At 39.3% G+C, this 26,296-nt stretch overlaps 1 protein-coding gene across 1 annotated transcript in view; it reads right to left on the minus strand.

The window, feature by feature from the left end:
* The window catches only part of IL17REL (interleukin 17 receptor E like), a 67,670-nt gene that overhangs the window by 7,466 nt on the left and 33,908 nt on the right, over nt 1-26,296 (minus strand). The window contains exons 3-14 of the mRNA XM_032769401.1: nt 24,246-24,395; nt 22,546-22,655; nt 18,801-18,915; nt 16,079-16,123; nt 12,900-13,039; nt 12,649-12,720; nt 11,658-11,712; nt 9,537-9,700; nt 7,307-7,354; nt 5,307-5,364; nt 4,792-4,937; nt 507-572 (exon numbers count right to left, since the gene is read on the minus strand). Coding sequence (XP_032625292.1) covers nt 507-572; nt 4,792-4,937; nt 5,307-5,364; nt 7,307-7,354; nt 9,537-9,700; nt 11,658-11,712; nt 12,649-12,720; nt 12,900-13,039; nt 16,079-16,123; nt 18,801-18,915; nt 22,546-22,655; nt 24,246-24,395 — 1,169 coding nt within the window. The remainder of the gene's footprint in view (nt 1-506; nt 573-4,791; nt 4,938-5,306; nt 5,365-7,306; nt 7,355-9,536; nt 9,701-11,657; nt 11,713-12,648; nt 12,721-12,899; nt 13,040-16,078; nt 16,124-18,800; nt 18,916-22,545; nt 22,656-24,245; nt 24,396-26,296) is intronic.

Raw genomic sequence — 26,296 nt, forward strand, 5'->3', positions numbered from 1 at the left:
GGGGGAAGGGCGCAAGGTGGAAGTTTCGCCTAGGGCACGAAACATCCTTGCACCGGCCCTGATCGGTGCATTTCTGCTGTATGCTGTATGTCTCCTTTTTTACTATTGTGTATTCATGCCTGAATGCACTGAAGTCCTTAGACTTGTTTTTTAAAAAATGTTAATACATTTATTGGTTACTTCCGTCTGCCCTTCTGACTATAATCTTTCCATCATAAGAGTTTATACAGATGGAGGAGTTAATTTAACAGCCCTTAATATTCCACTGTTTGCCATCTACAGAAATAAGAGATCAAGAATGGTCTTCTACCTTAAATAATTAATACAAGCTCAGCAAGGGACGATAGCAGCACATTCAAACTATTCATAATGCTCTTTGTAACCTACAAATGGGTCATGGCCAGATTTGGCTGGGAGGAGGCAGCTGCAACACTGCCTGCAGTTTCTTATTTCCATGCCAGCTTGTTTATTTAGCGCAGAGTATATCTGCAGATCAGCAGACCTACCTGAATGCAAACTTGTGAGCCACATATTTCACCTGAAATATTGACAGATGTGGGATGAGAGTCACCCTGATGAAAACAAAGTGGAAAACTGTTAACTCCATAGCTCTTGGGCAATCAAAATGCATTGTCTCCCTCCAGCTCTTTGGCTTTTTTGTCAGTAATGTTATGTATCTGACCACCTTAAAATTTATGGCAGATTGTTTTCATTATTGAAGTTTCTTTTCCTTTTAAGGACTTCCCACCCCCATGGGTACGGAATGCCCTGAGCACAGTGCAGCCAGTTTGGTTCTGCTGCACAGAAGGTGTAGGATTTGGGGAACTCATGAAGAGGGCCCATAGCCCAGCACATTATGGAGCACAGCACTGTGTCTAAGTGCATAAGGTGGATTTGGGGGTGGACCAGGAAGGGAGACTGGGGGTAACGATCGACTTTCCATTTCCCCCACATGCCCAGAAGGGGAGAATGCCAGTCAAAGAGGCTGCTAAAGATGGGAGGCTCTGGCGGGGGCCATCAAAGGCTTCTACTTGTACTCCATGGCCTAGCTGGGTGTGCTCCAGATCTCCTCATTCCACAGCCAGCTACTCAGGCTGTGCTCTGAGAACAGGATTACCCTGAGGGTAAAGTTGCCCTAAAAAATTGTTCTGCTGTTTAAAATATTGTTATTTGTGGCTTGTGCACAAAAAAGAAAATGACTATTTCTCTGAAATGATGGGCCCTCCACTGCTTTTTCTTCCTCAGCAAAACTCCAGTCGAAGATAGGGATAAGTTAGGTAAATGAGGCCTTAACCCAACACTAATGTGAAGACATTAATATTGAGGCTATGAACAATTGTTTATGGGAACAATGGCTCAGTGTTAAGTCATCATGTGATGCTGGTGGAAATTGCTCACGGTCTTGGGGTGGGAACCATGTGGAATCTACGTGAGTTCCCATTATATCGTAACTAAAGAGAACAGATCAATCTGTACCACAGGACTATGGAAACAATGGACATTTCTGAACAGACCGGCACTCTGTGTGATATGTCCAGTTTCACAATAATATCTGGCTCAGATCCAATCCTACTTAATCATTCCTCTTAGCCGTGAATTTTCAGTCTAAATTCTGGAAGCCATTAAAACCAGTAAGTCTGAATCTTGCTGTCCTTATTCAGGCAAAAATTTCATTGATGTCAAGTGGTCTCCTGTATGTAGTGCTTATTTATTCCTCTGCTTTACAAATCCCAGACTTTTGTTTTCCCTTTACTGTTATTCTGTTTAGCTCAAATACATATGTAGCTATATTAGAAACAGCAACAAAAATGCATTAAAAAAACGCTGTTTAGGTTGCAAAGTCAAACACCAGAAAATTAGGAAAAGCCAGCTTTATGTTTGCCCACACCTGGGCACTGAATGAGTCAGGGATCATGTCAGGGATCACATCGAAAAAAACAGTACATCAGCATGTAATTACAGACTGTTTCATAAAATGCTTACGCACAAGGGGGACGAATTAAAGTTAAACGCAACTGCCAGTCAGGTATTTCCCAACTTTCAAGTACTTGACTTGACAAGTGCAATCTAAATAATATTCTTTTAACCCACAATTTTAAAATAGAATTTGTTTTTACCTTGACTTATCCTTTAGGAAATCCTAAAATTACATTTTACATATCCTCATAGAACACTGAACAGTCAGCACTGCTACCATTCAAGCTACAGCTGCAGTGATTGGGGACAAAAGGGAGAGAATAGATTGCTGAGTTATGTGGTTGGTTAGTGGGAAAGGGAGGAACTGGGGCAGTTCCCTTTACACACGCACACACACCCTTGGGAGTTGGGGGAGTTTCATCCCATGTGGTGCTCCAGAGGTGAGATGGGCCACTGGGCCCAGATACTTGGTTCAGGGCCCAGTTGAGGGAACCTGGTCTCACTCTCTTCTTCTCTCTCCTCCGTCCTCCTGAGGAGTTGGAGGAGCTCAAGTCCTATGTGGGTTGCCAGAGGGGCAAAGATGGGCCTCTGGGTCCCAGGGAAATCCAGCCTGATTCCTGCCCCATGTGGTGCCCCCAGAGAGGGTGCCCAGACTAGATCAGTTCTCTCCTCTCCCCCAGGCAAAACATCTGCTCTATGAGCTCCCAGGACAGTGTCTGCTGCTCATGCTGTGCTGGCAGCAACATGAGGCCAGCCATAGAATGTTTGTGTATAATTATTATTTTGATATGCTGCCAAAACCTTCCAGAGGAATGTAATGGAGAGAAGAGAAATGACAATTTTTAATCTTAAAAGCTGATCCGAATGCCATGGGACAGGAAGAGGCACTTTGCTAGCCAAGGGCATTTTCCCTGCAGAATAACAAAGGCCTGCTAGAAAGGAAGGCGATGAGAGCTTCTCAAAAATGGTCGCAAGAATCCTTTACAATGGAAATGTAAATCTAGGGATCACTACCAGCTTCCCCATAGCAATGCAGAAATGAATACCTATATGGCCAAATGCATCCGGGATCAATGCTTAGCTACCAAGATAGGTGCCTTAGTAATGTAATAATAAAATAATGGACTTTAGATAACAGAAAATTCACTGATAAAGAGAATATTTTCCTATTTGAATATAGCCAGATACTAATGTGAAACTAGGCATTTCATAGGGAACAGGTTTAGAAACACTCACTGAGCTCTCTAGTCTGGTGAGAATATGAGCAAACTACATGGAGTGCCTGTCACAAGACCGCATGCATTTTCCCCTAGTCTGCAGATGAATTAACCACAAGCTATTATTTCCATAACCATAAACAATGGCTTGCAGCCACAATTACTGAGTGTAACACATTAACAGGTAGAGGTAGCCAAGAATTTTCCAACAAAATGTTTTTTCCATTGGAAAATGCCAATTCTTCAAAACCAAACTGTTTCACAGAAACATTCTGGTTTCAATGAACTTCCGCCATCACCTGCCTGGTTTTCTGGTGAGCTGCTGCGGAGTTGGGACCTTGGAAGTCCTGGGAATCCTGGCTCTAGCAGGGTAGTGCCAGCTGCAGTGCAGATATACCCTCAGGTCTAGCCCTCTGCTCAAGCTGGAGCTCTCATGTCTTCTAGAATCTGCATTCCAGGAGTGAGGGGCAGCCCAGGAAATCCCCAGGAGTCGGGGGAAGGCCAGGGAGTGAGGGGCAGCCAGTTGCTCAGTTTTGTTTCAGAATAACTGAATGTTGTTTCTAACTGAAAATGTTCAGAATTTCCTTCCTGCAAGAAATTTCAAAATGTCTCATTTTCATTCCAAATCAGAACAAAACCTTTTTTCAAAATGTCGGAATTTCACACAGAACAGAAATTCTGAGTTACAATCAGCTCTATACAAATATTGTTGGCTTGAGGACATTCCCACAGTTCTTTCTCACTGTACTTGTATAACACACAGGGCATGACTCTCAGTGACACTAAGGCATCTTTGCACCAAATTGGCAGAGGAAGGGGCCTTAGCTAGGGTGTGTGCATAATATATGTCCATTTTAACTTTCCTTTACACTGTTGTAAAGGTGTCTTAGAGTAAGTTAGAATCAGGCCCACGGTGCTTGCTAATTCTTCTAGAAAATAAGGCTCAAAAAGTCCCATGGTATCCATTATCTTTAGCTAGGTATATGTTTAAATTCACATAGGGCTTGCACTGGTGTCACACAGGGCAAGACACCAGAACTTCCCCTTCCCAGGGGGACATATGACTGGCCAACAAATAATAGCCAGAAAAATAGCCAACAGTGTCCAGAGAGTTCAAGGATAGGCTGTACAGTGGTACTGCATCCACAAGGCAGTCTATTCCATGAGGTGTCCTACGAAAAAGCCCAGCAGAGCATAAAGCTGCCCTCCCTACCAGAAACCTCAAGGGAGATCAGATGTGGGATCCATTGTATGTCCCTATCTTGTGTGAACCACCTGCAGCACAGCGAATCAAGCTGGCACAGGGAGGTATAGCTCTAGAACACTCCTGTATCAGTGGTAATGAATGGGACCTATGATGGGCACTTATTTATAAATAGCACAACAACAAAAAACTACATTAAAGAACATTCAAGTTGCAAAGTCCAGCACTCAAAAGTCACTTCTGCTGGTGTGTAATTTCAGTGGGGTTACTCTTGTCTTACATCATGGTAAGATCAGGACTAGGACTAAATGCTTTAATTATGGATATTGTTCAAAAGTGTGTGTGCCTGACTTTTGCTGAATTTGTCCAGAGCTATGGATGGCAATAAATTCAAATTAAACATGCTGAAGCTGCCTTATTGATAGCAATTTCTGATAAGTAACGCATACCAACCGCTGAGACTGAGTGGCGTATCCCAACAGAGTCACATGAAGACAGCTGTGCTTTGTTACACACCAGCACTGAAAATTGTGCTTTGGTTTGTGACGTGAAGAAGACTTGTGTCTGTTCTGCCCCGCCAGCAATTCTCATTTTCCAAGCTGAAATTGGGGAGAAAAGCTGTTATTTTAAATGTAATCACTCAAATAATGAATGACGTATGAGAGACTATGGCAGTAGATACCATGCTCTGCTAAAATAAAACCATTTTTATCAGCTTGAATACCGTCAACTGTTATATCAATAGCTATCTTGGTTTTAACAGGTTATTATCTATCTTTACAAATACTTGAGTTACTGTGGGAGTTTACAAATGGAAAACCTGCACTGTTAAATATTATTGATGCAGTTCATAGGACATGACAAGACCAACAAGCTTTACTCGATGAGAGAGGTTGTAGTCTAGTGGTTAATTTAACATAATATAATTATTAATTTCTCATTTTAATTTAATAAAATAAGTTATTTACCTGGGAAATTTCCATGAGCAAAAGGGCATCTAACCCAAGAGCCTTGCTTGGTTGTAAACTGAAAATAAAGAAAGCTGTTAGAGGAACAGAATTTTGCAGTTTGAACTTGTGGCTACAGACCCATTTACAGCCAGGCACTGAATTCCAGAAAGCAGCAAAAGAATTATTCACAGCTTACCTCCCATGTTATGCTCCAAGCTCTGATACTCACTAAGGCCCTAATTCTGCAAACATTTATGCAAGTGTTTAACTTTACATTCCTATGCAGTCCCACTGACAAAAAAATCAGTTGCTTAAAAGCATTTTAAAAATAATAATAATAAGCCAAATACTTACTTCACCAGCTATTTTGCCTGAATAACAGAAGCACGATTTGCTCCAGGGATGCATAGCACAAGTATTCAAAGAATTTACCATTACTCAAGTGCATAAAGTTAAGCACATGCTTAAGTGCTTGCAGCATGAGGCCATAAAATGTTCAATTCTGTTTTTTTGCATTGTCAGATTAAAGCTGTGCAGTAACCACTGCTATCTCTTAGGGAACAGTAACTGTCCTGATTTCTTCCCCTTAATGAATATTGTTTTATTTTTCTATTGAGTCATATTTCTTTTATTGGCTGATAGTTTTATTATTCTGTTTTACGGTCTTGATACTATATTTTTAAGCCTTCTGCATAATCATGTGACTATCATTAAAGCTGCATATGGTAAATGTTCATGATGATACTGGAAACACATCCAATTGAACCTCATTTTATATTTTACTGCAAACTCAGAAGTCAGACCAGGTCCTCTATAAGGTCTGGAAACTTTTCCTGTGCGGATATAGAATCCAACAAAGCCATACTAGGGTGTGGACTCAGGTGAACACTAGGCAAATAGTCATGCGATTTAATGTAATTTGGTTCAGCTTTAATGAAATTCTTATGAGGGTTGGAGAGACACTGAGTCTGAAGTTTTGGTATTTTGAGTGTCTCAAGGGCTATTTGTCTCATCTGCAGTTGAATGCTTGGAATACTGGCTTTGAGGGCCTGATTCTGACCTCATTTCCATTACTGTGATATTAGTGTATCTCTACTGATTCCCATGGAGTTACTGCCAATTTTGCACCTGCATGAATGAGATGAGTCTTGAATTCTGTATGCCTGATTTTCCACTGACTTCCACCTTGCCTAGTGATTTACATCTGTGCAAAGTCTGTGTAAAATACTGCCCAAACAGCAGCACAGAGCTGCACACCCACTTTGCCCAGGTGTCCATGACTACACATGGCAATGGCGAATCAGGCCCTGAATTTTAATTTCAGTTTTGGTGGCAGGAATAGGTACTAAAGACCTTCTCTTTAACAGCAAGGAAAAACAGAGCAAATGAATGGCAATATACATTGCTTTTTATCTACTTCTTCTCATTCTCAAATTTGCCATATTGTGAAAGCACATCTCTATTAGCCATGTTATGCCATCAGCTTTAAAGCCCATTAAAATAAAAAATTGATGCCACAATATGGTCCCATATGAGCCATTTTTCATTTCTGACATTTTTATTGACTTCCTCCTAGTCTAATATTACATAACATAACATCCTCCTAGTCTAATATTTCTAATATTAGCTATTAAATATTTCTAAATATTTATAATATTCTAATATTTCTTATCCTATTTTCTTTTCATGGGTTATAAGGTAAAGAGTATTCTTCCAAAAGATTAGTAGTGATGCATCTTTTGTAGCTGATACCTGCAAAATGAGGAGGGACGGTGTAAATGGCCAGGGCCGGCTCCAAGGATTTTGCCGCCTCAAGCAGCCAAAAAAAAAAAAAAGCCGAGATCGCAATAGCGATCTGTGGCAATTCAGCGGGAGGTCCTTCACTCCAAGCAGCAGTGAGGGACCCTCCGCCAAATACCAAAAGTGCTGTCCCGCCCCCCAGTTGCCACCCCAAGCACTTGCTTGATAAGCTGGTGCCTGGAGCCAGCAATGAATCCTCAGAAAAAAAAGCAATTTACCTTCATGCAAAGTCTTGGATGAGTGTCTACACGGGAATATTTTACCTGCTTGAAAAGAGAATGCACAGAATTAGTCAGGTTTACAAACTAGTATCAGCAGAAAGAACAAATCACTTGTACAATTGTTGTATTAGAAAAGGAACGGAAGATGTTTTCTTTTTTTAAAATGTGTTAATCAGTTAATCACATAAAGTAATTTAATAATTATAATGGACCAATCACTACCTTCAATAGGAGTTTTCACTGAATAAAGGTACCAGGATTTGATCTGGTAACACCTAGCATGTGGCTAGCACTTCTCATTTTCAAAACATATTACAAACAATTAATTAATTTTGAAGTGAAATGTAGTTAATTTTTTATAGTATGTTTTACACTATGGGTCATACTCTACCCTCATAATTAAACAGGACTTCCTATGATGTCAATGGGAGATTTGTGCAAACAACAGGAGAAATATGACCCATTAAATCTAAACCTAATTAATGTAGTAATAACTTGCTTTCTTTAAGTCAATAACAAACCAATTACACAGCTCTTGTTGTTTCAGGCCTTGATTCAGCAGGCCATCCCTGTTCAGCAAAACACTTATGCACATGTTTACATCCTCTTCTGAATTTAATCCCATTACATCCTCTTCTGTGTTTAATCCCATCTCCATTCAAGAAAGCATATAATCATCTGTTGAAATCAAGCATGTGCTGAAGTCCCATTGACTTCAATTAGGACTTCAACACATGCTTAAAGTTTAGCATGTGCTAAAGTGTCCTTCCAGAAAAGGAAGCTTTTTCATGTGAGTCATCCTATTGAAACCAATGGAAGTGCTCATGTAGTAAGGGTTCTGTGTCCAAGTAACAGCTTGCAGTGTCATGACCTAAGTTTGGTTTCTATGCTGTAGACAGTTTGAGGACAATGTGAAGAATGTCATTGGCTGCACTTCTATACCCAGACCATGTCCACAACTCAGCTCCAATCCCTTTATAAAGGAAAGAGAAAGGAAAAAAGGGGGAAATGAAACCTGCATTTGAACATTAAAATTAGCCCAATAGCAACAACGGGGAAAGAGTTAAATGAAAATACAAAATTCACAAGGGCATTTTTATTTTAATATTTATCTTCTGGTGGCAAATTCATTGTCCGTTTGAATGCTGGGTAATTTTACAATTGCCAAGCATAGCAAACTTAGGCCTTGATTCTGCAAAGACTTATGCATGTACTTAGCTGTAAGCACACAAGAAGTCCCACTGGGACCACTGGCAAGTGTGACATTAAACATACATGTGTTGTGGATCAGGGTTATTTAAAAGCTAGACATAAAGACAATTGTAAAGGCTGAATAATGACTAACCACCTGGCCAGGAGTTCAAATCTTTCCAGTTTCAGTATTGCCAATTCCAAAATATTCCAAAATCATGAATTGGTCCCCAGATAATCATACGATTGGCTCAACAATTATGAGACTTTAAAAAATTATGAATTTGCAGTTCTTTTTATTTGCCTTCTGGTGTTACAGCCTTTAGGTGTCGACATTTTCAAGCTTTTCTCCACAACCATCAGAGATAGAACCTTACTTAAAAGAAAAAAAAAAAGAAAGCTGAGATTCTCATCTAACCATATGACTCCAGAATCTGGGGCTTTAGGAAAAGCACTCAGGATCACAAGATTCATGATTAAAGCACAAGAGTTGGCAACATCTATTGAGTTATAAATTATCTCTTGGTTCTGAAAATAATTTTTTAGAAAGGATGAAGCCACCCACAATTTCAATACCTACAAAAAGCAATAGGCCTGATTCTTATTTACACTAAGGTTCTTTACACCAGTCTGGGAGCGGAACAGGACCTTAAAATGGGTATAAATGTAATTGTGCTAATGCTAAGGTGGCATTACACTGCCAGTGTAGTGTAAAGGGGCTTTACTGCACATGAAAATCAAGCCACAGTTATTTTAGGAAACAAAAAATTTGTTCTTCTAGCAAAAAATTCTAGGTTCACAAGAATTTCTGCCATGAACCATTTTATCAACAGCATGTATTCAGTTCTCTGAATAACTCATGCTGTTATTACACAATGACAAACTAAGTGCTGTACAAGAACCTGTGTAGATAGGATAGAACAAAAACAAGTATTTGCAACTGACCTTATTCCATATCCTAGCTACTTATGTTACGCATTGGATTTAGGATATCACCCTTAGTCTTACAGTCCTAAAGATACTATATAAAGCTTACTTTCTCTGGAGCTGTAGTTGATGAGTTTTGTAGATCTACACATTGGTCATTCGTCTTTGTTAACCTGCACAGGTTAACAGTGACGTGCACAGGACAGGCTGGTTCCCAGGCTAGTGTTTGGGTGGCTGGATTATATACAATGCTATCCCACAGTGCCTTTGTATCTATGCACAAACAGTAGAAACATTATTTGAGATTAATTAAATGAATCTAAATGATACTGAAACCAAAGATTCATGCATCAGGACTTAAAATAAAACCTAAGGGCCAGATTCTCTATTCTCCAGCTTCTTGGGTAATCATTTCCATCCATGCAACTTTGGCTCAATCAGAATAGTAGCATTGTTCACTGACTTTGTAACTGTAAATGACTATGCAAGGGGGCATGGTAGTAGTAAATTAGACTCACTATAGAGAGAGAGCAAATAAACTCAAACTAGGAAGTGGAGTTATGGGGTTCTGTATAATTATTAGAACTAAGTGAATAATTCCCACAAGCAAACCGATCTGCATAATTAGCTTCTTTTTTCTCTTCCCTGAACATCACAAGCAGACTGCAATTTCACAGATTTATTCAACTTATATTTTTGTTTTGGGGGGTGGGGTTGTACTTTATGGTTTGCAAACAGTGTACTGAATGCTCACTGTTGAAAACTGGAGCTGTCTTAATTAATTGTGATTAGTTTTGTTCTCTGATTGGATGAATGTGGAAGAATTTCCAGCATGGAAATTTAAAATTGTAACTCTGCAAATACTCATGCAAGCAATTTGGAAATTCGGACTTGTCTAATACCTAATAATAAGAGGAAATTACATTTCTGCTGGTAGGAGCACCAGTAAAACTAGGTCATTTGAATGTTCACAAAAAGGTGAACACAAGTACTACCCAGCATCATGGGAGATGTAATTTGATGAGAAGCCCAGCCTATAGGGGAGAATGGGGGCATGAGGTACCCGAACTACAACTTCCCATGAGGTGCAGCAGCGGCTGAGGTGTACACAGTTTAATGTTGAATCAACTCAGAACAAAACATTTTGATATTTCCTAATCAAAACTTTTCAGACCTATTTGTCCTGCCAAGAGTTTTGGTATTCTGACTTTTTGTTCTGGTTTGAGATAAAAGCATATGTTGAAGTATGGGAACTTTCCTGCAGGACAGCAACCCTTCACCACACAAAACACTGAAAACCTATTTCATTTTCAGTCGTTACCGCTCCCCCAAGCCAGATTGTGACTTCAATGGAACTACCTGTGTGAGCAACTGCTCACTCACGGAAGAGGTTTGCAATCAGGCTTATAGTCTGCAAATAATCTTACATTTATTATCAACTACCTATTTATTTATGCACCATACTCTAACCTTTAAACCTCTACACGCTTTCCTTCATGTCATCTCCTACTCCCACTCAGGTTTCCTCTGATCCTCCCTATTAACCACTCCCACACTCACTTCTTCCCCTTCCTTTATCCACACTTTACATTTGCAACAGCCTCCTCATTCTTATCTGCCAGACTACTGCCTTCAAATACTCCTCTACCCCAGTACAATGTGACCCAATACAACATGAATTCAAATATAACACAGTAAAGCAGTGCTCCAGGGGGTGGGGATGCACAGTCCTGCAGATCAAAGCAAGTTTGATATAACGCAGTTTCACTTATAACACAGTAAGATTTTTTGACTCCCGAGGACAGCATTATATCGGGGTAGAGGTGTACTTCCTTAAAGTCCACTTTCTTCATGAACCCTTCCCAAAGCTGAGCTTCAAGCTGTTGTTTCATTCTAGTCTCCTCATGCTTGAATTAAGAAACAAAAATTATACAAATAGGGCCAAATTCTGCTCCCATTTACACCATTTGATATCAATAGAGTTACCTAACATTTATGTTGGTGTAAACTGAGAGTAGAATTTGGCCTATTAGAAAAAATCTGATGAAGAATATACATAGTAATACCTCATTTTAAGAATTATTTTCTGTATTACAAATAAAAACGGTCACTTCCTAAAATGCAGCAATCCATGCAGCGTCATTTTAGATATAAGCACATTTAAGGAGATGGTACATGTCAGGAACTGACTAATAAATACTCAGCCATGCAGTAATTACAATCTACTTGCCATTTTTAAAAGGGCAAAGTTGTGTCCTCCTTGCATCTGGGATTGCCGACCAACCCTGCAACCCAAAGAATTGCTATTAGCTAATCAATTATATTCTCAAATCTGCTATTGTTGAGGCAGTTCAACCCACATATGCGAAGTCAGAACACATCCAAACAACCCAGCCACAGAGATGTATCACAACAGCTGTTGGATTATTCTGGTTTTCTTTCATATTTTCCATAATCGAATGTCTCTGTTTGATTTTCATTTAATTTACTTGACATTCCAATTTAAGTTTTATTAGTAGCAAACTCTTTTAAATTTCTGAAATGACACAATATCATTTCTAATATATAACACTGTTGATTTATAAATTTTGGGCCCCAAACCTACTCACGTTAAAGTCAATGGGTCTTTGGCCATTGACTTCAATGTGTTTAGGATAGACCCTAGACCTTTTTATTGGTAACCAATTGAACACTTATATCCTGATCCTGCAAACACATATGCATGTGAGTAGTCCCACTGGCTTCATTATTTAAGCATGTGTGCAAGCTGAAACTAAACAACTGCAGAGTGGGAATAAGGCATACATTTTTAACATTAGGATAATTAACCAATGCCCAATTTACCAAGGGTAGTGACGGATTCTTCAGCACTTGCCATTATTAAATGAAGATCAGATGTTTCTTCTAAAATATCTGCTATAGGAGTTATTTGGGGAAAGTGCCATGGCCTGTGTTATACAGGAGGTCAGATGAAATGATCTCAGTAGTCCTTTCTGGCCTTGAAATCTATAAATATAAGTGTCTGCAGGATCAGGGACATAGACTCCAATAGCCACGGTTGCTAAGCACCGCAACTCTCACTGATTTGCTAAGCATGGCTCAGAAACTGGCCATTTATACTACAGAATTTGTTATAAAGAGATTGTCAGGAATAATGCACTTTTGGTGATCTCCTTTATTTAAGGCTCAGATAGATGCTGAAGGTTATCAAAATATTTTACCTCAATGCAGAGACAAGGCAGTAACTGGGAATATTGCAAGGAAGTTGACTTCAAAGGCTTCTTCCCTTTTATCTGAAATTAAAAAGAAGATGGTGAGTCCAGTAATTCTATCCAGTAGCTGGCTTTCAATGAAACTATATATAAAATATTAGGCCAGATCATACAAATACATACATATGAGCAACATTACTCATGTGTGTAGTCCCACTAAATTGAACAATAGTCCCAGCTTGTAATAAATTCTTACTCACCAAAGCAAATGACCCCACATCTTCACAGATAAACCATTTGTGACATAAACGAACATAATAGTCTTGGTCTTGAAGAAAGTCTGATACAGTCACAGATATGGTTTTCCTCGCCCTGTCCACATTATAATCCAACTTCCCAGCTGAGATAAGAAAAAAATAAACACATTAAGTTATTATTCATCAGTTCCTAGTTACGTTGTCAATCAACACTGATTTTTTGTATGAGTATTCCCCCTCATATTGATACATATTCATTCAATGTATATTTAGGTCCACATAAATATCCTCTTCTTTTATGCTATTTAATGATTTTCATGAGATTGAAGTTCAGAGCCATCCAGTTTAATTTTTTTTTAACTGATATTAACAATTATCAGGCCAAGATTCTGTAAATTCTAGAACTTGAATAATCTAGTCATGTGTTGTTCCCCCTGCCTGTTTCTCCCAAAACTGATTATGTGGCTAGAAAATATTAATTTTTAAAAAGATATGCAGCTTTCTCTTAGGCCAAAAACATTTTTTGACTCTCGGAACAAAAGCTTTTATTGCCAAACCTCCACAGGACAGGATAGCTGGCTGTTGGGAAGGTTAATTTCAGTCTAGCGGTGGGTTCCTCTATGGTAGTCTAACTAGGAGTCTTCCCTGCCCTTGCAACTATGGTCCAAGATGCACAGAAGTCTGTTTGTTTTAATATATATTTGTGAATATTAGCATATGAGTGGGAGCATAGTGAGCAGAGTGGTGTCACAATTAACTTTTTCCTGATATTCAGTCTAAAAATGTATTTGATTAACTCCTATGTATACTCCTTGTGGTCTTTGTCAAAGCTGCATTGAGAAAATAAATATTTGTTGTAGCAGCATCAGTCTGCTACATGGCTTGTGGGATGATAATTTTGCACAATGGCTCAGTTCTGGCACTAGAATGTGTTACAGACTGTACTATCATCTAAGGAACCAAACGATCAACTAAAATAGGGATTAGAGTCCTCTGTAGAACCTTTGCAGCCTGTAGAGCAGGTTGGGAATTTTCCATCAGAAAAATTAGGCAACAGAAAAATGCAGTTCTCACAAAATCCAAATTTTCCCATGAGAAAATTTTAATTAAAAAAAAATTGTCAGGAAAATATAAATGAAATATTTTCATTTGGGTCAGTTTGACCCAAATCAAAACATTTTGTTTTGTTGAACTGATCTGAAACATTTAGTTTCAAATCAGTTCAACAAAACATTGAACTACATTTCCCTATCAGCACATTGCCTTATGAGACTTATATTTCTGATCACCGTCTCGTTTATGAGCTGGGCTCCCCAAAGGATTTCATCTCCCATAATACAGTGCAGATTTCCCTCTGACTGAGCTGCCTGGTATACCAGAGGAGTCACATGACTCTAGGTGCATTATGGGAGGGATGGCCAGGGAGCCTAGCCCATAAGAAAGAATGGGGTATCAGGCTCCCAAACAACAACTGCCATAAGGCAATGTGCCCTATGTGCTTCTTCAGTTCAATAAACTAAAACAAAACATTTCAACTTTGGGAATGTCAAAAATGTTTTCTTTTGATCAAAAATATCAAAATGAAACAGTTTTGATACTTTCACAATTTGATACAGATCACAATTTTTCAGAATTTCTCTTCTGCAAAAATTTCAAAATTTCTACTTTTTGTCACAAGGACAAAAACAAATATTGAAATGTCAGGCTTTCTGGATGGACAGACTTTCCAAATTTCACTTAGCTATAGTCAGGGCATAGGGACTTTGCTGGTTACATCAGGAATCAGTTATATTGGAATTTAACAAGGACATCTGCCTGTTGCTTTTCAGTTATTCATTGTGTTACATTGTTCAGCATAAAGTTGTAGCTTTGGTCTTCCAATCATTTGTGTCCATTCATTCATTTGAAAAATGGCATTGATAAACTCTACACTGTCCACTACATATTCTACAAAAAGCTGACTATAGTTTTATGCTCCCCTCAGAGACATGCAGTTTTTGGTGGTGAGTGGTTGAGGGCTATGGAGGCGGAAATGAATAGATACATTTCAAAGGATACAAATTTAAAAACAGGTCTACCCTCAACAGGGTTGTTTTTTAAGCCTATCAGCCTTGACGCTGCCCCTTTAAGCTTTCTCTCTAGAAAGACACACTTTGAAGCAAATGGGCATTGTTGGCACACGTGATTTTCATTCAGCTTTATTCACTGTGCACGCATGACTAGCTTTCCATTGCCCTTTAAGGAGCAAGCATATGCTAAACTTTTGTCCCTCTTTTCGTTGGTAATGGCATCATATGGTAAATTCTTTGTTTACATGATCATATAACACTTGACACAGGGTTATGCCATATGGGAAATAATTATTTTATAAACATGCATTAACCACACGGAAAGTATAGAACAATTTAATATACAAATTGTAATAGATAAACATGCAAGAGATCACTCATCATGTGGATCTACCATAAGATTTTACAGGGGGTTGTGGGTGCTCATTTTAAAAATGTGTTTCTTTCCCCTGTTGCTGTGTGAACGATCCACATCAATAACAGGAAAAATTGACTGATTGACAATGTAGATGAAATTGTGAACCTAGTTGTATACAAAGTTCTGTCAAATGTTCAAACAAAAATCACAGAAAATGCTGGGTTTTTGCCTAATCTCTTCCAGTTATAACCATCCTAAGTGTTACTTGTAACAATAACAGGTAGAAAAATATTCAGCATGATTTTTTTTAAATTGGCGTACTCCAGCAATAGTCACTGTAAATGTAACTGATGTCAGTAGGAATACTCCCATGCTAATTAAAGGCTACAGCAGAGGTCCCTGAGTGTATACCTAGAGGCTAAACCTGTGTGTGAGAGAATGACAGAGTGTATAAGATTTAATATTAAACAGAGTGTTAACCCCACTTTTTTATCTATCTACCGTTTCCAAGTCAATATACCCAAACCCTCACATTTGGCAGAATACCCCATGCTCTACCAGTTCTATAATTTTTGTTGATAACAGTTGGAAATACAGAAGATATTATAGATATACAAGTATAGAAATATAACAGGGAATGGTCCATCGGAATACTTGGCAGCAGTAAAATATTTATCCATCTTGCATTGCTTGACTGTATGCAACTGTACAAGCACAATGACAAAGTGATGCATGTCCCATGATGCTCAGCTCACCAAAACAGACTGGAATATGTTTTCCCACATCATTGTTCCTGCAATCTGCAAAATATAGAACAAGAGTTTTCAGCAGTGCTGAGATAACTATATACCTACAAGAAGCCTCTCTATCTGGGTATTTTATGGCTTTCATCACCATAGTTCTGAGCACCTCCTAAAAGGAAATTGCTCTAATGCACTTAAGGTTCATCCCATTGTTCTGTTTGTTGGTTTGTTTGTTTTTGAAGGCAGAACATGTGTGTCCAGTACAAAGCCATAGAAGACAATGGCACACAGAAAGTGCTTCATTCCTTCTCACCCACTGATTACTTCACACTAGTATTAATGAAGTTATCTTGCCAGTGTTGGCCTTTTCTCACTACAAATGTTCATAAGAACCTTAAACAAATTTGCCATCTGGGCTATTACACCACATTTTTTTATCCATTGTTACCTGCAATTAATGTAAGTCATTCCTCCCTTGAAAGAAACACCAATAGTTTCCCAACATAATTTATTTGATGTAAATGTTTGTGAACATTTCTCATGCTGATTTCCTCTTAGGTCTATTGTTATAAGAAATACATTATTTATTTCCCAGGTAGTTTGCCTGACATAAAGGTCAGTTTAGACCCTGGCAGATAATATGCGGTCAGAAATTGGAGTCTTAAGGATTGATTTAAACAATAGCTAGCTCTATACATCTCCAAGGTTGCTTCCTAGACTTAGCATTTTTGGCTAAATCAACACTGGAGAAGTGTTTTGTTTTCTTTTTCCCGTACAATGCCAGGAGCAATTTTCCATATATATTTTTGTTCCTTCTTCCATGTAATGTGGTATCAAATAGGGTTTTCTAATAACCTGTTTTTCATTTATGTTCACATTATTTCTCATGCAATAAAAAGTGAGGTAATGTAACATGAAACTGAAATGTTTGCTAAACATCTCAAGGTTTTATATACATGGTAGAGCTGTCAAGCAATTAAAAAAATTAATTGTGATTAATAGCACTGATAAACCATAATAGAATACCATTTATTTAAACATGTTTTCTACATTTTCAAATATATTGATTTCAATTACAACACAGAATACAAAGTGTACAATGCTCACTTTATATTTATTTTTATTACAAATATTTGTGTTGTAAAAAACAAAAGAAATAGTATTTTTCAATTCACCTCATGCAACTACTGTAGCTATCTTTAGAGATCTCACATTGGTAACTTCTTTGCATTTTGTCAAATCTGCAGTGAAAGTGTTCTTAAAACAAACAACATGTGCTGGCTCATCATCCAAGACTGCTATAATATGATATACATGGCAGAATGCTGGTAAAACACAGAGCAGGAGACATACTATTCTCCCCCAAGGTGTTCAGTCAAAATTTAATTAATGCATTATTTTTTTAACACATGTCATTAGCATGGAAGCACATCCTCTGGAATGGTAGCTGAGGCATAAAAGGGCATACGAATGTGTAGCATATCTAGCACATAAATACCTTGCAATGCTGGATACAAAAGTGCCATGTGAACACCTGTTCTCACTTTCAGGAACAATTGTAAATAAGAAGCCGCAGCGTTATCTCCCGTAAATGTAAACAAAGTTGTTTGTGTTAGCATTTGGCTGAATAAAAAGTAGGACTGAGTGGACTTGTAGGCTCTAATGTTTTACATTGTTTTATTTTTGAGTGCAGTTATGTAATAAAAAAAAAATCTAGATTTTTAAATTGCATGTTCACGATAAAGAGATTGCATTATGATACCTGAGGTACTTCTACTTGAATTGAAAAATACTATTTCTTTTATCATTTTTACAGTGCAAATAATAGTAATAAAAATAATATAAAGTAAGCACTGTACAAAGTAAGCACTTTGTATTCTGTGTTGTAATTTAAATCCATATATTTGAAAATGTAGAAAAACATCCAAAATATTTAATAAATTTCAACTGGTATTCTTTTGTTTAAGAGTGCAATAAAAACTGTGATTAATCGTGATTAGTATTTTTAATAGCAATTAATTTTTTGAGTTAATTGCATGAGTTAACTGCGATTAATTGACAGCCCTAATTTATGGCAACACATAACAGGATATAATAAAATCTGTGAAATGTCATCTGACTAGTTTTATAGACAAGTAGCATGCACTGTGCTTTAAATAGTTTGGAACTATTACTATCATATCTGTATATACAGAAAGGAGTAGTAGATCAAAACATTAATTGAACACAAAAAGCTTCCCTAGAAAGCCCTGTGCATTTCTTCTGAATTTCTACGAACAAGCTCCCAAAAGGGCTTATTCTAATCTTTGACTATATTTTTTAATAAACTGTTTACATCTAATGTAAAAAATTACTCTTTGAGCCAAACTTTTAAAAGGTACCTGAGCCCTAGGTCAAGGTGCAGAGCAGTTGTGTAACAGCCCCCTCAGAACTGAACATAAAATAGGGTAACTCTACTGCGCATGCAAAGACAATTTAACTAGCACAACTGCAGTTCTTGCAGATACATTTCTGGTTGCAGTTTTGCAAACACACTTTTGTGTGTGAACCTTGAGACTCCATTTTGTGTACACCTAACAAAATCGTTAAAATATATGGCTGAATGGATCCTCAGCTGATGTAAATCATCCCAGGCACACTGACTCAGATGAGACTAGGAAGACTTAGCCAGCAGAAGATCTGGCCTTAGTCATTGTCATTTTTCTGAAACATCACTTTAAAGATCATTTCCTACCTTCAACATAGTACTCCTGACTCAACTTGATTTCACAGTAATTTGGAATTGTTTTCATGGTCACATAGATGTGTTGTGCTACATTGACTTCAAAGCAATTAAACTGCACATGCACCTGTTTAAAACATGCATTTAAAATCAAGTTTTTTCAGAACTTCCAGAGCACATAAGATACACAATATCACAGGTCTAAGCAATGAGTCACTTTTGTTCAAACTGGTTTCTGTTTACAACAACACTATATGTTCTTAGAGAGCATATGACTGAGAATAATGTTAAAAAAAATCCACAGACATTATTTTCAGAAGGGATTTCCAAGAGTTCCATAATTTCTGATCCAAACTGAGCTAGATTTTGATATTGGAGACATAAATCTGGTAAAGTCATTGCTGGCAGAACAAATTGTAGTGTGAAATCTGACCTTTCCATCAGAGGTCTCTAAAAGGTTATCAATTGTTTCTCAGATTTCAGACTCTCTTACATGTGTATTAGAGGTAAAACATTACAATAATTTCATCCGGGAGTTATTCATTTTCAGTCTGTGGCATGGAATTGAGGGAAGTAAGGATCAGTTGAGGTCTCCAGTTCTATTTACTGGATGTAAGCCAAGAAAAGCTGTTGGGAAGTGCACAGAAAATTTACCTCAATTTCAATGTTATAGGCAGTTAATGGCCAACTGAATGCTGCACTAAGGCATGTCTGATCACAGGATAATATTAGAGTGAGAGAGGCAAAACACTATTTTGATAAAAGAGACCTCATTTCACTTATCATGAGGCAATATGGTCCTTTCACAACATATACACAAGCACAAGAAATAACATGTTTGTGATATTAATAAAAAGCTATAAGCTATCAGTCATTAAATTTAAAAAATCATCTTATTTTCCACATAGTAGGTCAGATTTTTCAAAGATACTAATTCTGGATTCAGTCTTGCCTGCAATTTATTTTGCAGTTGAAATTAATACCACCTGACCATCTAAGTAAGTAACTAATACACACATACTTAGATGTCTAAGTGACGTGTTCCCAGGGCCGCCCAGAGAGGGGGACAGGTGGGGCAATTTCTCCCAGGCCCCAGGCTCCACAGGAGCCCCCACGAGCATGGCTGAGGCTTCCTCCCCGGCCCCACCCAGCCCTGTTTCCTCCCCTCCCCTCTCCCAGAGCCTCAGCCCATCCAATAGCGTCCCGGACAGCTACAGCGTGGCTCTGGTGGGGCCCTGAGCCCAACCCTGCTCAGAGCCATGTGGTGAGGGGGCGGGGCTGCGAGCTCCAGGCTGAGCGGAGGGAGCTGAGCTCAGCGTGGAGCTCACAGCCCCGCCCCCTGACCACGTGGCTCTGAGCTGCCTCTGTCAAGCGAAGCTCCTGGATGCACTGAGGCTCTGAGTGAGAGGGGAGCCAGGGGTAAGGGGCCAGGGCTGAGGGGGTTGGCTAAGGGGCAGGGAGTCCCAGGGACAGTCAGGGCACAGGGAGGGGGCAGAGGTTGGGGGGGGACTCAGGGGACAGGGAATGGAGGGGTTGGATTGTGGGCGTTCCAGGGGTCTGTCAGGACTCAGCGGGGTGGTGGATAGAGGTCAGGGCAGTCAGGAGACAGCGAGCAGGGGTGGGGTCCTGGGGTGGTGGTGGGGGGTCTCTGGGGGATGATGAGGGGGCAAGGAGCAGGATGGGTCAGGGATTCTGAGGGGGGTGGGCAGTTGAGGGGCAGGAAGGGTGGGGGTCAGATAGGGGTCAAGGGCCAGGCTGTTTGGAGGACAGCCCTGCCCTACCCTAAAAGCTCATTCCCCAAAGCAGTTTGAGGCTTGCAGAAGAGACAAGCTGTTACTCTTCCATTAGGGCTAAATACTTTTCCACGTCTCAAATGCCATATTAATAGTCTAATATTTCATTTCAGTGCCATAGGAGATTCATGTCAGGGGAGGGTAGCTTCATTTAAAATACCGCACTAGGGGCGGGATTCACATGAGAATGAGCAATATCCTACACCAACTTACCTCCTTCCAAAACCCCTACAGGGAGACCCCTCCCTCACCCCTATATTCCTGAGGCTCCAGAGGGGTATTCTGGTTCTCAACTTTGTACTGGTGGACACCTTTCACAATAGGCAAACGCTCTGAGTGTGACCCTCCCTTATAAATTAAAAACACTTTTTATATATTTAACAACTATTAAAATGCTGGAGGGCCAAGCAGTGGGTTTTGAGGTGTAGGTGACAGCTCGCGACCCCTACAGTAATAACCTCATGACCTTCCTGAGGGGTCCCGACCCCGCATTGAGAACCCCTGGGGTGATTTAATTTAGCACCCTGTCCTCCATTCACATGCATTGCTAATTTTGACATTTCTGTTTTCACAACATAGGCTCATCCCAGATTTGGAACAAGCTCAAATGCTCAGTTCGTGAATATGTACATTAAGCACTACTAAAAGACAAACAACATAACCGTCTCCAGTTTATGAGGCGTACCCTGGAACCAATCTCTAGGAAACAATATAATACATGGAGTTAAGTCCATTAATGGCTATTAGCCAAGGATTGGTAAGGAATGGTGCTCCCTTAGCCTCTGTTTGTCAGACGGTGAGATGGATGGCAGGGAGAGACATCACTCGATCATTACCTGTTAGGTGTACTCCCCCTGGGGCAACTTGGCATTGGCCCATGTCAGTAAGAAGGATATGAGTTTGGATGGACCTTTGGTTTGACCCAGTATGGCTGTTTTTATATTCGAACATAAATTAACCCAAAGTATGGAGATAAGATATGAGCAAGGAAGCCCAGGAGAGTATCAGAAACGCTGGAAAAATCTCTGACTGATGGGCTCAGGTGTTTGGTCACAAGCTGAGGTGGTTCAAAAAGTTTTGGATTTTTTTTTAGCGAATTTTTTTATTGTTTCTTTAAACAATCAAACACAGGAAGCAGCAAATATTTGGCCACACACTTCTGAAACCCCAAACCATATTCAGGTTTTGGCAGACTAATTCCAGTTTTTCAATTAAAAAAACCGCAACAAATTTTGAAGGAAAGCAGACGTTGTCCGTGATTTTTTTCTGTTTTTTAAAAACCGCTAGTTTTCGATTCAGAAACAGTTTTGATGGCACATATTTGTCCAATGCTTTTAATGAGCTTTAGAGCCTTTTAGCACTAGCCGATGCTGAGAACCAGTGATACCTTGTAAAGAAGTTTTCTCAAAACTGGATTTGTGCCAAGATGCTTAAGGTTTATTTTTCCCAGGCCATCCATGGTGGGGGAGCAAGTGGGGCAATTTGCGCCAGGCCCCGCAGGGGCCCCCATGAAAATATTGTATTGTAATTTTTTTTTATGGCAGGGGCCCCCAAAATTGCTTTGCCCCAGGCCCCCTGAATCCTCTGGGCGGCCCTGCATGTTCCATAAGCAATTGCAGGTTCAAAATGGCACACACCGGCACAAAATGAAAGCTCATGTTGAGGCTGGTTTGAAAATTGGACTCTGTAAAGCATGCTACCTCTTCCAAAAAGATAAATGAAGCAATTATTAAAGGTGGTAAAGAAGGGAGACTATATGTTATAAAAAAGTGTTGCAATTTGAGTCATATTCTCCAATCAGCAGTTTTTAAGGTAACATAATCGAAGTATAATCAACATGTACACAGTTTGGCAAAGTCAGTGGTGGGATGAAGAAAAGAGAAGCATTAAATGTATTCTTGATTTTTTTCCTCCAAAGGCTCATAATATTTTTATGCTAAGCAAATCAAAAAGAGGGAGCGTACCTTCCTTCCAACAAGCTTGTTGCTCGTTCTTCTAGAAAATCTCACATTCACACACTGAGACTGCTGCATGTCCACTGACAGAGAACAGATTTCCAGACCACGAATATTTTCTGAAATTAATTTTTAAATGTGTTTTAAAAGGCTGATGCTTCAACAGCTTAACAAAACAAAAACTAAACTACAAAACTTGCAGTGTATTCATACGGTTTCCTTCTATGTGCAAGATACAGAGATTTATCTGAATGTCAAAATAATGTCATACATATATATGTCCTTATTTTCATGGGGTATAACAATTGCTAGGGATTAAAGCACTGATCCTGCAAACACTTATGCACATATTTAACCTTAAGCACAAGAGTAGTCCCATTAACTTTAAGTTAATCACAAGATTTTTCAGGAGTGGTACCTAAATAAATGCATTAACAAAAGAGGAGGGGAATTAGATTAATGATACCTCAAAAATAGCTATGATACTGAATTCCTTTTTGATACCTGCTTCACTAAGAAAAATAAAGAAAAGACATTTGAGCAACTAGGAACTGAGGAAAAACTAATCAGAATAGCTAGTGATAAAGAATAGGTTAGGGAATACTGAAAAAAAAAAGCATATATGAATCTGCTAGACTTGACAATATACACCTGGAATATTAAGAGAATTAGCAAATTAATACCTCATTGGCAATTATTTTAATAGTCATAAAAATAGGGCAGTATTGTCTTGGAGGACTGGAGAAAGTAAATTTACTACAAAAAGGTAAAGAAGAGTGATCCTGGCAATTACTATCCCATAAGTTTAATTCTCATCCTTAGCACAAAAAGACCCAGGCCACAGAATTCAAATCCAAGGTCTTGACTCTGGAAAGTGACAGAGGTGCTTAAATTTACATACTTGACTTTAATCAGGCTACTCACAGTTTGCAAAGTTAAGCATGTGAATAAGTCTTTGTCAGGTCAGGGTCCATATCTGGATCTGAATGCACACCACTCCAAAGCTCAGAAGGCTTGGGCCAAAGTTCTGGTTGGAATGCATCCTTATCCATGAGGAAATAAAGGAGCAAGTCATGAGAGAAAAAAATAGTGAAACATCTAGAAGGTCAGAGAATTGTCCACATGAACAGCAAGGGCTTACAAATAATAGCTCATGCCAAAAAGCTTGATTACTCTTATTTTTAGACAGAATAACAACTTTAGGCCCTAATACTATAGCTGCAGGCCAATGGGGGCTGTAGGAGGCGGCGTGGGCCGATGGATGTACTGGCCGTCACTTTCCACAGCCCCCATTGGCCTGGAGCAGCGAACCACAGCCAGTGGGAACTGCAATCAGCTGAACCTGTGGATGCTGCACGTAAACAAACCATCCCGGCCCGCCAGCAGATTTCCCTGATGGGCCATGTGCCAAAGGTTGCTGATCCCTGTTTAGTGGAAGAAGGGAAAGCATTAATTGTAATATACTTGGGGTACAATCCTTGTTCCACTGAAGTCAATGGCAAAATTCCCATTGACTTTCATAAGGCCAGGATTTCACCTTTGGATTTTAGTAAAGCAGTAGATATGCTGTTCTATAAAATCTTACTGATATAGTTAATTCAACTCAGCTTGGATATGAACACTGCAATATGGAACAAAATCTGGCTGAAGAATCATAAACAAGCAGCAAAACAACCCAAAAATGTTTAGTAACAAATCTGCTGACCTACCATCAAGATTCATGGTCCCTTTAACGTTTAAGTGAAGAGAGCATTGGATTCCCTCTACACACTTCATCGCTGTTGAAAGCTTCATGCTTTTCAATATAGTAGAAGATAAAGAGGCAGGAGCATCACGGCAGAAACTGTTAAAAATACCAGCTGTGAATGTCAAAAATATATATATATATATAAATCCAACTGGCTGTATGGCATTTTAAAGAAGATCACAAACATGGCCAAAAAAATCCAAAGGTGAAATCTTGGGTCTACTGAAGTCAATGGGAAATTTTGTGGTGACTTCAGTGGAGCCTGGATTTCACCCCAATGTTTCTATAAGAAGAATGTGAGTGAGACAGAAGATCCAAGGCCTGAATAGCAAAACATTTTAATTGGTTGTACACTTGAGTGGTGTCGCAGCTTCAGAAGGAAATATCCACCAGTAACAGTTCAGTGACAAATTGCCCAACTCAGGAGAGGAAAAGGAGTTGTACACAGTTGTAGTCACCGAACATGACTGCACTGTCAGTGCTTTTAGGCTTTCTCACAACCATTAAGTGTATTATTTTGTGATCAGAGGCACTCTTGGATTTAGTATTTAATTCCATGGGGGCTGGTGGACTGTCTGGGCAGCAGCTAAATGTCATTTTTACACAAGGGGGCCCCATTGCTTTCCTATTCATGGGCAAACATTTTATACCTACAGGATTTTCTTTGCCCTTCGAACCACGAAGTTCACAATCAGTGATAGGTGTGGGGCATATTTATCATGGCTGAGGTTTGTTCATGATGTAGATAGTGGTGTATTTCTACATCCAAGACATATTTCTTCCTTTATTTTCCTTCTCAGAGTTGTGCATCTCCTACACGTCACTGCATGGGTCTCCATGCCAGTCCTATGTGAGACTATTGTGGAAAGCCAAGAGGGGCTGAGTGGTGGTCGTGTGGCCCCAAAATCCCATGCAACTTGCTGAGCTTCAGCAGCTCTTTGCCACCTCTCCAGCCCCCCTAGCCTCCACCACACAGAGCATGATTATTCAGGATTTGTGCAGACAGAGTTGATTTCATCCCTCATGTATTTGTTATGCTTTTCCATCTAAAAGATGTTGTCTTGCAATCATGGGTGAAGAATATCTGATTAATCAGGCTTTGGTATGGATCTGTAATTACGTGGGTAGTGTTCTGAAGCAAGGAATTTTAACACATACCCACCTAGAGGTTGTTTGAATGAGTTGCTGGGCTGTATTCGCTGAAATCTCCATTGCAATACATTGCACACATACTTTGCCACATATGCTGCAGCGCCACTTCATTTTAGCTATGTTAGTACATAACAATGCAATGATTAGTAAAATTAATCATTTCTGCAGAACGGTAGGAGTGCATGGCACCGGACATATAAATAAAAGACAAGGTGCCTTCCCCAAAAAGTTTACAATCTAAGGGTTAAAATGTGCCCTTGGGGTATGTGGCCAAGAATAGATTCCTCACATGGATGTCTATTGCTCACATGGAAGGTGAATGAACCATGTCCATAACACTGATCTTACAGAGGGAGGTGACGGGTAGAGGGAGAAAGACATGGGCGCACCATCTTCCGACCAGTTAATACTCAGAGGCATTATTATCTCCTGAGCACAGTCCCCACTAATCTGTGGGGTTCGCCTTTTAAGCGAGAGTTTCAGCAGCTGCTGTTGGCAGGGAAAGCCCATCAACATGGATCTACAAGAGGCCAAATTGACACCTGATACAAATGTGTGCATCTCTGTTGATTTCAGTGGAATCAAACCCATTTACATTTGGTCTGAATTTGACCCCAAATAGAAAAGGGCTATCTATCAAATGCAACCACAATACATAACACTATGGCCCTGATTCTCCACTCCTTTACTCTGATTTTATGCACTTGGAACTCCACTGAACTCTATGGAGATACAATAATGTAAAACCAGTGGAAAAGAGTGGAAAATCAGGCACTTTTACCCTAGTTCACATAATTTCAGAGCTACCTAGTATTTAACAATATGAATCCTAGATGGCATTCAGCTTTAGCTGCAGCTCTT

The sequence above is a fragment of the Chelonoidis abingdonii genome, chromosome 1 (genome assembly GCF_003597395.2).
Source record: "Chelonoidis abingdonii isolate Lonesome George chromosome 1, CheloAbing_2.0, whole genome shotgun sequence".
Lineage (NCBI taxonomy): Eukaryota > Metazoa > Chordata > Testudines > Testudinidae > Chelonoidis > Chelonoidis abingdonii.